Here is a 13365-nt window from a genome sequence, read left to right on the forward strand (position 1 = left end):
ACTGCAAGAACTGCTCAGATGTTCAGCCTGAATAAAGCACAGCACTCCTCAAAGCACAGACGTGAAACAGAGGATGTTGTTTCTGAAAGAAGGTTGTTACCAGTGTCCCTCCCACATCAGGGGCATGACTTGAGATTTGAATCTCTGTAATAAACAATACGATACCAAACTGTAAAAATTGTGTTGCACTGTAACTGCAGCATGCTAGTTTGAACGGTAAACTTTTTGTCTGTTTCAACTGCAGAAAAGCATCCATGCTACAAGCCTCAAAATATTCCTCTTTTAACAAACACTGACAGTAAATGAAGAGATGATTGCTGCTTTGGAGTCTGTCCTCTGCATACCAAAGCACTTTATTTGTTAGATGTCCCAATAGCCATACAAGGCCATTTTCAATTCTAGCATAACATGGAAATGAACATAAAATTCTGGTATCTGTCTATTATAATTATTTCTGTAGCATCTTTGTATTAAAATATACCCTCTAAAGGGATTACTAAGAGGACAGACCAAGTCCAATGGTTTACAAGAATAATAGCGTAGAAGACTCCATGACAGTTGCTACTATCATAAGCACCACCCCACAAAAACAAAAAGGTTTCAAGAAATTACACTAACAAGACCACAACAGCCAGCTCTACTTTTTGAGTTCAGTTTAATTCAGCAAGACTTTTTTTTTTTAATGGAAGGATATAGAATATGAGGACAAGAACTAAGAAATAAAGTAAGGAACCAGGGAACTGAAATTAATATCTGCACCTACATTAAAATCCTTCTATTAGTTACAGTAATAGAAGTATTTATACCAAGCTCATACTAAAAAACAATACACAAAGCTTGCAATAAAGCATAGAAATAGTTCTGTGAATTCAAGTTATAAACAATGGTGAAACAGTTTAACTACTACCATGTCACTGTTTTTAATTTAAAATGTAAGCAGGTTTTTATAAGTGTGAACTGCAAGTAGTAAGTCTTACCCCAGAGATAAGGAACACTTTACAGAAGTCCAAAACAGGTAAAATCTGCAAAAAACTGGCAGCTTCCAGAGTGTCCTGAAGGTTGTCCATATTAAGGGAAAGCTTTGCAGTATAAATGAAATCTATGATCTTCTTCAGACCTATTTTGTTGACACCATGAAGCTTAATGCACATTAGGTCCTGTTCCTTCATTCCTCCTAAGAAAGACACATAGGAATGTTTGTAAAATTGTTTTGATAGCATTTGAGTGATTCCAAAAACATGTACAAATTTCAAAGCAACATAAAAAAATCACCTGTGAACATCGCCTTGAAGTAATCACTTGCAGAAGCCATCATTGCTCTGTGGACAGGAAACACCTCATCACCATCTCCTGGAACAAGGGTCACATCACAAAGCAAACCTTCCACTCGCAGTTGGTCAAAACCCTGCAAGGAGAGCACAATGCAAAGCATCCGTTTGATTTGAGAGGGGAGTGGGAATTTGTTTCTCTTTTCTTTATGTAAAGACTAGTTTTTATTTCATTTGCATACGTATTGTAGTACCAAGAAGTCATTGAGGAATAAGCTGTCGTTTTACAATAATTACATCTAATATATTCAATGAGAATTATTCATTGAAGGCTTAACCAGAACATTTTCTATAAGTGGCTGAAGAATACAAAGTACCCTGCACCTCAGAAAGTTGCTTTATTCAGTTAATTAAGTTATTTCCAGGAAGGAATTTGTTTGAAAACATACATTTCAGCAATTATTTGAAGGCAGGCACTTGTATTATTTTTTTTTTTTAACCTATCCAGTCCAGCTACATGTGCACTCTAGATACAAATCTGTTCCCTGCCACTTTTAAGTGCTGCACAAATTAAGAGGCTGTAAAATAGCAAGACTTGAAAGGAAAGCTGCTGTCTGGTTCACTGCCTATCAAATTTATTAGCAAAGTTTACAAGGCAAAACTATAAAAAGAGCTGTCTATTCTAAACTATTTATAATAGCTAACTGTAGTAGAAAAGGAAGCCATCTGCAGCAGCACCTTAAAGTAAGATTTTCCTCTAAAGACATTCCCAGCTGAGCACAGTAGAAGATGCATGGAACGCTGGCCTCCTTCACACACTACAGAACAGAAGCTCCAGCAAAATGATTCCCTTCAACCAAGCATGTCATCAGACATTTTTTCCCTCACACTAACAAGAAGGTGAACACTGTCTTTTTAGATTTAATGCCTGGAGAAGTCTTGGCCTCTCATCTCATGTAATTTAAGAGTTGAGACCTCTTAAGGAAAGTCCGTATCTTTAGAATTACAAAGGTCCACAGTCTGCTCAAGAAGTCTGCTTGTAGCATATACTTAGACTATGAAAATAGAGTAGACACTAAAGATTCCTAAAACTGGAACCTTTAACTTGCAGGAAAAGAAATTACAAGCGTGCTTGCTCACAAGAATTGCCAGCACAGCACACCAACACAATCTGAGACTTCTGAGGAATTACAAATACAGGGAAGGTTGCTGAGTACAGGTATCAGAGTATCCCAAATACTCAGTACGTATTTATAATGATGCAGATATTCAATTACCTGTAACACCACGGAACTGTGAGTATTGCTGGTGAAAAATCTTGTGGTCCCTGTCTTTGAAGACTGCAGATGGGCAGAGACGCCCATATCGCTACTACCAAGAGAAACTTTCATATGAGGATCCTCCTCTTCCACCAGAGATCTAAGAAAATGAGAAGAAAAATCTTACGATCAAACTCATTTTCATTAAGTGCTCTTTTGCATTAAAACCACAGTGTTCTGGGATGACAAGTAACAGAACAGAAGCTATAGGTCAAGAAAACCAGAAGGCAACGGAATCTATTCTTTTCGGCTCTCTTCAGCTAATCTAAGGAAGCAAAGTACCTACACCACATCATTTCAAAAACTTCATTTACTGGCAATAAATCCTGGCTCCCTCCCCCAGATAAAGAGCCTTGCACACTTATATGCATGTCTGCTCCAAGTACTTCAGGATGCTTGCAGGAGTCTCATTCCATTTTCAAAATCAACTACTGCATCAGACAGCAGAGGAAAGCTAGAAGATTCAAACATTAAATGTGACTTTAAAGTTCAGTGAATTCCTTCTTGTGGCGTACATCATCTTGCTCACGCATGAATAATAGCAAATAACTAGTAGAGTCTCAGCTGAAAGCTCCTTTTAGAAACACAAGAAATCCTTCAGGACACAATACTCAGTTTCGCTACTAGAGGCAACCACTTCATAACCTTAATTTAAAATTAGCTTGTGCAAAGTTTGTCACACGTTGATCCCAAGCAATTACTGCCCAAATTCAGATGGAAAGGGCTAATTTAGGTGGAACTGTTACGAATTACCGCTCCATTATTAGCCTTCCACTTGCAACTTGAGATGTAAATTGGATTTACATAGAGATATGCATATGAGATTCTAATTATCCTAACCTGTAATTATTATAAAACGTAAATAAATTTCCTCTCCAGAAATGTTGCTAGTCCCACGAATTCTGTAAGCTAATACATATTACCTATTAGCATGCACACCACTCTAATGCATATATACACAATATTAATTAGCAAAGAAAACTCTCCCGCCTGTAGATTAGTGGCTTAATTATTAATAAAGATTCCATGTTTCAACACATACTCAACAGCAACTTAAAGTAAATGCTGCAAATCTCAGATACAAAACACTCACCAGATTTTAAGCATGCAGGTAAAAACATCGGCCTCTGAGCTAGTTTCAGAAATCACTTTTCAGTGACAGGAATGTGTTTCAGTTATTTGGGTTTGGGGTCTTTTCCCCACTGACCGGGATCGCTGTGTAAGGATGACATGAGAGTCTGCAGTTTGAAAACCAGTGTTTTTTCTTCAGAAAGTGCTTGGTTTCTTTTTGAACAACTATTTCACCCCCAACAACTTTTTTTTGGTCACGTTGCCTACAGAGAGCAGTTTCTGAAACTGCAGAGCAATTCTGATAGCAAGCACTGTGCTTTGCTCAAACCCATGGTTACTCGGGTCAGATATAGAAACATATTCATACCAATTCACCATTCAACAGTGCCCATGGGTTTGAAACAGGGAGATTTTATGCATACAGACAAAACAGACTGCAGGAAAAAGGGCACACTGAGATTAGCTTTGACTTGAAGTGTAGCAACCCAGTAGTGAGACATCTAAAGAAATTAAGCAGCACAGATGTACTGCAGCAAGCAACACAGTCCTGTTTGAAACCGAGCCACTGTATTTGTAAAACAAATCCAGAGTGTGATTTAGAAAATTACGTGTGTCTTAACTGGAAGTGCTCTCCAAGCTCCTTTCCATGCAATAAATGCATAGAACAGCAACAGCAAAGCAGTCTCTCATGACCTAAATTCACTTTGTTCTACAATGTTCTGTTTTGCTTTTTTTTTTTTTAAAGCTTGACTACAGTCTCATCAAGGAAACGCTAACAATTTCAAGGGACATCTAGTCTTTGAATTTGGATGTCTTTCCAAGAGAAGAAATATAAAGTCACATTGGGAGATGTCAGAGCGTGGGTGCAGATGGACCACAGTCACCTGACATGAATGTCACAGTATTTGCTCTTGAAAGACCTCCCAGAAATGTCACGTAAGATAGCTGTCCTATGAAGGGGCTTTAAAAGCCTTGTTCTAAACTTGGAAGACAACAATGCACACATTTCATGTAAATCTCTGAAAGGAAGTAATATAAAACTTCCACTGCTTTGTCCAAATGAGGTTTGTTATAGCATGTGATGTCTTCCTACTGCTGCATAACCAACAGAGGGCATACAATCTATGCAGCACTCCAAGAGATCCATCCAACACTCCGGAGTTGTGGCCATATCCTTTCCTTACCTGATTTTCAACACAGTGTCATTGTCTGATATCTATAACCTTTTGTCTGAGTCAATCACAGCACTGTGTTCTTTTCTGGAAGGTTCTACAACTTCAGACAAAACCATGGATACAATTACATGGTTGGGTTTTGCTTGCTGTTTATCTTTGTTTTAAGAACTCCTCTTCTTCCTGATGCAATAAAAAACAACTGGCTTCCTGTTGATTTGGCTGTTTGTTTTTTACTCGTTCCTTTTTAATTTAAGCACACACCATTTTCATCTCTGGTTTGTTTAACAGTTTGGAAAGGCTCAGCACTCCCCCATTATGCAGGAAGTGACATTTGGGAGCTCATTTTAGCAAAAGTTATAACACAAGTCAGCAATTCATCAGGCAGCAGTGCCCTGATCCCCTGAATCCAAGTCCTGTGACATTCATGGGTAAGAAAGAGCCCTCCCAAAGAGACCAGAAATTCAGAGCATGTCATTGGCATTACACCAGTGTTAACATTTATCCGCACATGAGACCAGAAATCCATCTTTATGAGACAAAGTAAAAATGCAAGAGCTCTTCCATACTGCATAACACCAACATACAAAACAGCAGAAAGGGGTCCTGCCTCACATACAAGACAAATTTAAAACTGCTCTGCAGAGAAATTTCGAACGATTCAGAACATAACTTTGGTTTTGGGACTATAAATTGAATCCTCAGAAATATCTCCACCATTCACACACAGAACACACAGGTAACATCGTTCATATCTGACTGAATTCCCAATTAAAAGAGTACATCTGCCACATTTGGATGCTGCTACCAAAGGCATTATTTATATTCATTAACATAGGTCTGCTAAGTACTATAATTAATTAGATCATAATGAATGCAAATATATTGATTGGTACTTTATTGCAAGCACAGTATATCACAATAAAGCATACCACCAAAAAAAGAAAGCTAATTCATTTTCTAATTAATTCTATTGTTCTGATCAATAGAAGTCATTAAACGAGAACAGCTGTAGCATTCTTAATTTGAGTTAAAAAGAAAGTTGAGGGAGGCAGCTACCACTACAACAAGACGTACTGACAATGCAACAACTGCTGTAAACGTGGACATCACATCACTTTCAACGCATGCAACTGCTCTGGATGGGCTTTTCAATTTTAAGCGTTAAGAACAAGGGGATGCTGGAGTTCAGCACACAGTATCAGCATTGCAATAGCAAAGCAGAGCAGCTTCGCGACTTGCTGCAGCCTCTCAGCAGTTTAGGGAAAGCCACAGGAGGTTAATTAGTTGCTATCACAGAAGAAGCTGTCATTCAGGAGTTTCATTTCAACCTCACGCCAACTCTTTCAAGTTTTTTTTCCTATGCCAGTGTAACCAAGTGTGCTTTGCTTTCTCATCACTCCAAGTGAATCCCCCAACTGATAACTATGTAGCAATGAAATACGCAAAGCAGTGTGCATTGGATGGATGTTATTTAGCTTAATTTCATTGCCCCTGTCAATTTGAATGACAATAGCTTTGCTTCTCACCATATTATATAAGTAACAAGATCTAGACTGCCCACTAAATCCATTTATTACATATAAAGGTATCTTTTTCATCTGGTAAAAGGTGTGAAATTATAACTAAATACTCCAGTTGTGCAATCAGCAACTGGAAAGATGACTAAGCCAAATGTTAAGCTACAGAAGAAATACTGGTAAGGCTCTTGAACTACTGCAAACAGACAAAGCCACAATGACTACTTCATAGTGCAGTATGCTTTTTCTGTGCAATCACTGCTAATCACCACCTCAGTGGAGGAAAAGTTTAAATCCCATAGTATTATTTAATCACAGGATCAAAGTGGAGGCTTGCTGAGGGCTGAGTGCATCCCCAGCATCCATGTCTTCCTTTCAAAGGTGCTAGTTTCCAGCACCCCAATAGAGTATTTCTGAACAAGCTTCAGTGACAACGTGATTCAGAGGGAATAGGCAAATGGCTTTCTAAAGCATTCCACAAATATCAACCTGTTGAAACAGCAGAGTCATCCAAGTGACTTATGGTAAGCAGAAATCAGCGGCACCTATGGTAAGTTAGACAGGAGTGTTTTAGCCTAGAGAAAAGAGCTACCACTTGGTGCAGCACTCAACAATGTGAATAACCATTTCTTAAAGCATCCTGAAAGAAATATTGAGTCACTCTCACATGCACGACAAGAAACAGCGACTACAATGTTACTGGGAATGTTTCCACCGGTTTCAAGCAGATGAATGATTTGCTGATACGAAGTACAGGGCATGGTTAGGAAAAGTCAGGAGAGAGGTTACTTAGGGCTCTCCAATTGAAACTCACAATTATTGAGGAACCGAGGAGAAGCTTTCCAAGCTTATTGCCCACACAGTGCTTCCTTTAAGTGGTGAAGCTCCATGGTTTGTTTTTGAAAGGATTATAATCTCATTTTCTCTGTCAAATTACCATCCAGCAGGCCATGACTGCAGTGTTCTGGTCAGTGGTAAATGGCAGCCCCAGAAATCACTTCTGGCACATGCCAGGAACGTGGTATTTGGCAACAAAACTTTGTACTACTCCATTATAAGATATCTATCTAAGATATGGAGTGGTACAGGGCTGCTCTGCATGCAGCTGTGCGTGTATTTTGCTAATAAACCAATGAATGAGAAGCCTAATAAATACAACGAAACTCTACGATACTATATCGTAATTCTTTGTTTTATATGCATAGTCCATCAAAAAAGCTTGAGCATCACCAGTCTTACTGACTTCCCATTACAAACAGATGCTCTAGCTCCCTAAGTAATGAATGCAGGAGTTACCCAACAAGTTCCACACCACTGAGGAGCCCGATGATATGGTAGCACTGTATAAGATCACCTCACAACACTTCCATTTAGAAATTCTAAAAAAATCAGTATAACAAAGAGGAACAAGTTATACAGTCATTATTCTTCACATTTCTTCCCCTCAATCCTCTAACAACACAACTCCAGGACATCCTTTACTCTGGTAAATACACAACTTTCGCACTTGTGCCCCCAATACATTTCATCTTTTTACTGTTTTTAAACAAGAGTTTCTAACTTCATTCCTTCATGGTATCAGTAACCCTGTAAAGCTAATCCACCTCATCAGATGGCAAGGATTTCTTACCAGACAATATTACAAAGGATATCATAAGGAATGCAAGCGTATGTTTAGCATGACCTCAACCAGAAGAGGAAGACAAGGCAATTTTGGGGGGGTTCAGGTTGGCAAACCAACCAGAATGTTCAAATTTCTGTTCCTGCTTTAAGGGCCTACAGGGACTGGCACAGGGCAATTGGTGTCATATTCTGTACACTCTGCTGCAGCTGAACACCTAGGAGCAGGATAAACACAACAGCACTGGAAGGATGACCTGCCATGCGTGTTTAAAAGCCATCATTTTAATGGATGAGTTAGAGGCTGATAATGTAACAAGGAACACTTGTACTTATCCAGTTACCATAATTTCTTAAAACCCCATTTTCATGCTGCTCACCCAAAAGGGGCTGCTGCAATCAGAACGTGCAGACCTTTACCCCAAGTGAATTAGCACCACGCTGTCACTGCTATAGCTGCAGTTTTCAAAAGCAGCTACAGCAGTTAGTGCAGCACCACTCACCTTGGGCATATGTTCCAATATCTAAGTTTTCACACCTGACCTTTATAGGTTATAAGGGCATTAACAGCTGAACACTTTAATATTTGCTCAGTACTATGCTGGGTCCTTTGAAATCTACAGTCAAGGGGCAAAGGTACAAAGCTTATAGTTTCTTGAATTAAACAAACTGGTGCTCCTGCATCCATTTCTCCTCCTTCCTTTTAAAATCAGATTGCTCTCTAATATTCTACAATACTGCTCAATGAGGGCAGAAAAACAGCTTCTGTGCAGCAAAACAAGCCATGGGAAGTTGCATATTACTCTCAGTAGGCTCTAAGGCTGCCAGAAGAAGTGGATAAAGGATTCCAAACCCACCAAAATCAGCAAAGAATGACAAGGATAGCTCACGGATACAAGCTGAGGGGCAGTAAGCAGAGGTGGGTGGATTCCTGGCTCTAACTGCAGCTTGGGCACAGTTATGCATGAAATAATCATAGCAATGAGCAGCTCCTGCTCCCAACCTAGCTGCAACAGTGAGAGTACACTGATTCAATCTGCAGTGGACCTTGCTCCTTCTGCACACCAGGTCTTTGCAGAGAGGAAAAGATGTGGGGATAACTGCCTGAGAAAGCAAGTTATATTTACTAAAGCTTTTTCCTTGCCATCATACATACAAGAGCAAACCTATAATGTGAATAGTGAATCAGTCTTATAGAAAGAGAAGTTACATTTTTAGAAAAATCAAATCCTCCCTGGAAGATATGCATTACATGTTTTACAACATGAGTTGAACATTTTCACCACGGATTTAGACCACTCAAACAGAGAAGCAAAGCAGCCTGCACAGTTCTGCAAGCACAAGAAGTACAAGACCACCCAGAACAGCACCGACAGGACCTCATGGGACCAGGCAGGCTCAGGAGAACCTACTTAAGATATACTAAAAATAAAACTTTAAATAAAGTTTTGGCGACAAAAAAAGCATAAAAAGTCAAGCCATTCCCAATCTTCCTGTTTAAAAAAACCAAAATGCACATCAGTCAGTACCACTTTGACTCCGACACATCTCACCATCACCCTGATATAATGCACAAGCACATGACATCAGCAGGAACCAAGAAAAGCACAGGGAGCACTGAGGCAATGAAAGCTGCCAAGTACCAGTGGAACCAAGCAGGACAGGGGACACAAAAGTAAGGGTAATCCCACCATCACTTGGGACATTTTTGTGTTATTTGACATGAGGCCAAGCTGGAGTCAAAGGCCAGCACTGAATTAGGTCCTGCAAAGAGCCAAGCAACATCCATTGCTTAGGTCTCCTTTCCCAAGATGCATACACACACTGAAAACATTCTCCACAAAATTATTTCTTAAACAACTAAAAACTATCCGAGCTCTCAAGCTGTTTGTTGCATAATTACAGCCCACTCGTTAAATCAAATATGTTTTCCACAGAAACAAAGCAATATTTGGCTCAGTCGCTGCTATAAAGCTTTTGTTCCTCGCAGTATGCAGTCTCTCCGGGAGCCTTCGTACCACATCCACATTTATCTATCTGACAAAGGGTTTGCGTTCATTGAGCCATTTAGAGCTTAAATTTGCAGACTGATTGTTTAACGACGCTAAATTACAAGGGGCTCTCTAATGACATTTTGCCAAAGTTGGTGTTAGCGCATTGATTCCTACCATTAAAAACAGAAAGCAAGGCAGATAGGCACGCTTTGTAGTTGTTCTGAAGAACTATTCTATGCCCTTCATGATCAAAACTGCAGAATGCAGTCACTCAGAGGCTTCATATTTTACACTGGACTGACACATCCTGCTCTCTGCCCTTCATATTCGGTCTTAAGCATCAGAAAGGTAAGCCCTAATTCTGGCTGAGCAGCTTAATGCTTCCTGCACATTACAGGAAACACTGAGAATATTTTGCATGCACCAAGAGATTACAGTTCTGCCTGATGTCGTTAAATTTAGTTTTCATATACACAGAAATCATTAAATTAGCAGAAGGCTTCCTCAGAATGAGAGCAAAGCTAATGGACTAAAAACCCATTTATATTTACAGTAGCACCTGCACATTCAAGCTTTGGTGATAAATACCTATTCCTCCATACTCTTGCAACAACTTAATCCCACACTCATTCTTCGTTGCAGAACAGTTGTTCTCCTATATGCTACAGAGGATAAATCTAAGTGCTTAAAGGTCAGCAAATTAATACCTGATATTCTGACATCACAGTTTGGCAATTAACCCTTGCTCTTTCTGCCTAGGACCTTCTATCATTCCTCTTGCTGCCAATTCTCACAGTGGTTTAATATTCCCTACGTCCCCCTGGAAAGACTGGAGCTTTTTGTGTTTGGTTGGTCTGGTGTTGTTTTTCATTTGTTTTAAGGTTTTAGTTGTGAATTAAGCACATCAGATAACAGATGCGTGATAAAAACTCATTTTTGCAGCCAATACTGCAACAGTCTCCATGACTGCTGGACTAAGCATGACAGTGATTCTATGAATATGCACTTCCATTTTAGTGCTCTAACTATACTTGATCACTAAACAATCCCCACTAATCTCAATTAGAACTCTATTTTTAAGACTCCAGTATTCCCCATGTGCTCTCTACAGAAACATAGATATTTCCATCCAAACTTAACAGAAACTACTGCACAACACTACAGCAAGTATAAAGCAACTGCACAATAAGGTTTTCCCACAACAACAACTAAATTAGGGCAAAAATGACAAAGTGGCAGATGCAGTATTCTGGCTGAATAGGTCAAGTCATATATTCAAGATAATTCAATGGAAGTGATTGATTTAGTATGGCACAGCACAAAGTCATTATTGCAAGATTACACGGAAGGAGAAGGCAACTGAGAACCCAAAGTCATGCAATCACCTCTGAAGGTCTGACTAGGAAAAAAGAAAATCAATAACATGAGGACATCTCACGACAACCAATTTCTCTTTTGCTTTGCCAGTTTATTATTACAATGAAGTTTTACATTTCAATCTTAGAATAGCTTATTGAAAAATCCATTTAAAAAGCAAAAATAAGATCAACAGGCATAAATAAGAAGTCTGCCTACTGGGCCTAAAAGTAGTCTTCAATTTACAAAACAAACCTCTTCCAAACCCTACCTCCCCTCTTCAATTGCAGGCATGCATTGCCAGATTACTTTTAAGAAGTATTTGGGGTGAGCGGACTTTGATTTTTCAACACATTGAAATGCAGAACAGCCAGGAAACAATCGCTTTGAGTGGAAACCTTGCCAAAGGTGAGTCTGCTTTGGTGTGAATGGAGCACATCTGCCAAACCTAGACAAGAGCCCAACAGAAGGGCTTGCTGTGAATGCCCAGCCGAGGCAGTAGATGCACAAAGTGGTCACAAAAGACACCCATCAATACAGCTGCTCTCTGAATCCCACACGCACACCTTGCCCTGTTTCAGTATATCGTTGTATAGCACAGATTCACAGAGCTCACTGTAGAGCAAATCAGAGATTTGGAAAAAACACAAAAAGCATTAACCTACATAAGCAGCTAAAACCAGTGCTGATTACTCCCGAGTATTAAGAATTCATTCTACTTCTCTGCACGCTGATTTCCATCGCTGCACTGCACATCCAATCGGTCATATTTCAAAACCAGATCACTTGGGATGGATATACTGTGTCACAAACCTTCTGATAAGGATATATTTGGACCTCTCTTTATTTCTCATACCATTAGTCATTGATGGAAATGCATTCAAAGAACAGCCTCCATTTGAAAATATCAAAACGCTGCTCAACATAAAAGGATAGATGACACTAAATTTAGACACAGATTATTCCACACGGAGATTCTTTTAATTCAATTTCACTTATTTTTAAACATGGCGTGTCGAGGACAAAGAACACTTAAATCAATGTTTAGCTTTCCAGAAAATGTTTTGACTCAAAATAGGATTAGAGAGGTTCTCAATATCAATATCTTTGTTTTTAGTACTGCTTTTTTATTTTTTTTGCTATTTTTGCCATTGAAATGTTGCTATTGAATTAGTAGGTGCATATCACAGCACTCTGAACTCCAGGCTTTCTGCAAACATTTCTTCCATTCCTGTTAAAAGGAAGACGTGCCCAACTTGGAAAAACAACCTAAATGACATTCCTACTGTGAATAAGAACATTCTCCGTAAGTCCCTCACGTAGGAGATGACATTAGGTGGTGAGATCATGAATAATTTCATGAGTATATTCCATCACAACTTAAAACTGCTATACATACCCACACCGACCTGCCCTTTAATTCAGCGCTTCCACTCTTTAACTTCTGCTTGCTTCAATCTACATTTTGTTGTTGGATTTTGTTTTACCAATTACCTGTTTTTTAAAACACGGCCATCAATAAATCCCTGCAATTCTGAGAAAGCCTCCATTTCCATTTCAGCAACATTCACTGCCTCCTTTCCTCTGGTTTACTTGCTGGAACTGCTCGCCTGCCTCCACCAACACCAAACCACCTGTGCCCGTCCCCACACAGCCAGCACAACAGCTAACACAAATGCTTCCACCAGCAGGGCATACACTTGTTCTAAGAGCTTTTGCACTCATTTCAACCCACTGAGTGCATTCTAAGTTCCATGGAAGAAAATGCAGAACAGCTTGATGAAAGCACAAACCTGCATGTATGTCTGCACACTGACAAGTTGTATTATACCTATGTATGCCAGTCACATTCCAGCGGTCCATTTCTAATGCAGAACATCCCTGGATCTCACGGTGGACTTGGGGCAGTCTCAAGTCCTATTTAGGATCACTATCACCAAGAGACAAGTTGCCTGTGTTTCTCCTCGGAGGGATCCTGCTCCCTGTAAATAACATGAGGGTTTTCTCAAAGCGTTCTTAAAACTGCAGCTGTACCTGTAGCAACG

The 13365-nt window shown here is 39.5% G+C and overlaps 1 protein-coding gene across 3 annotated transcripts in view; it reads right to left on the reverse strand.

Annotated features, from left to right (window-relative positions):
* KLHL13 (kelch like family member 13) overlaps positions 1–13365 on the reverse strand; it is a 58515-nt gene that overhangs the window by 15972 nt on the left and 29178 nt on the right. For all 3 annotated transcript variants that reach the window (XM_065729393.1, XM_065729394.1, XM_065729395.1), the window contains 3 exons: positions 2546–2687; positions 1273–1405; positions 978–1174 (listed from right to left, as the gene is read on the reverse strand). In XM_065729393.1, coding sequence (XP_065585465.1) covers positions 978–1174; positions 1273–1405; positions 2546–2687 — 472 coding nt within the window. The remainder of the gene's footprint in view (positions 1–977; positions 1175–1272; positions 1406–2545; positions 2688–13365) is intronic.

The sequence above is a fragment of the Cyrtonyx montezumae genome, unplaced genomic scaffold (genome assembly GCF_038088225.1).
Source record: "Cyrtonyx montezumae isolate F1298 unplaced genomic scaffold, pur_monq_1.0 scaffold_11, whole genome shotgun sequence".
Classification (NCBI taxonomy): domain Eukaryota; kingdom Metazoa; phylum Chordata; class Aves; order Galliformes; family Odontophoridae; genus Cyrtonyx; species Cyrtonyx montezumae.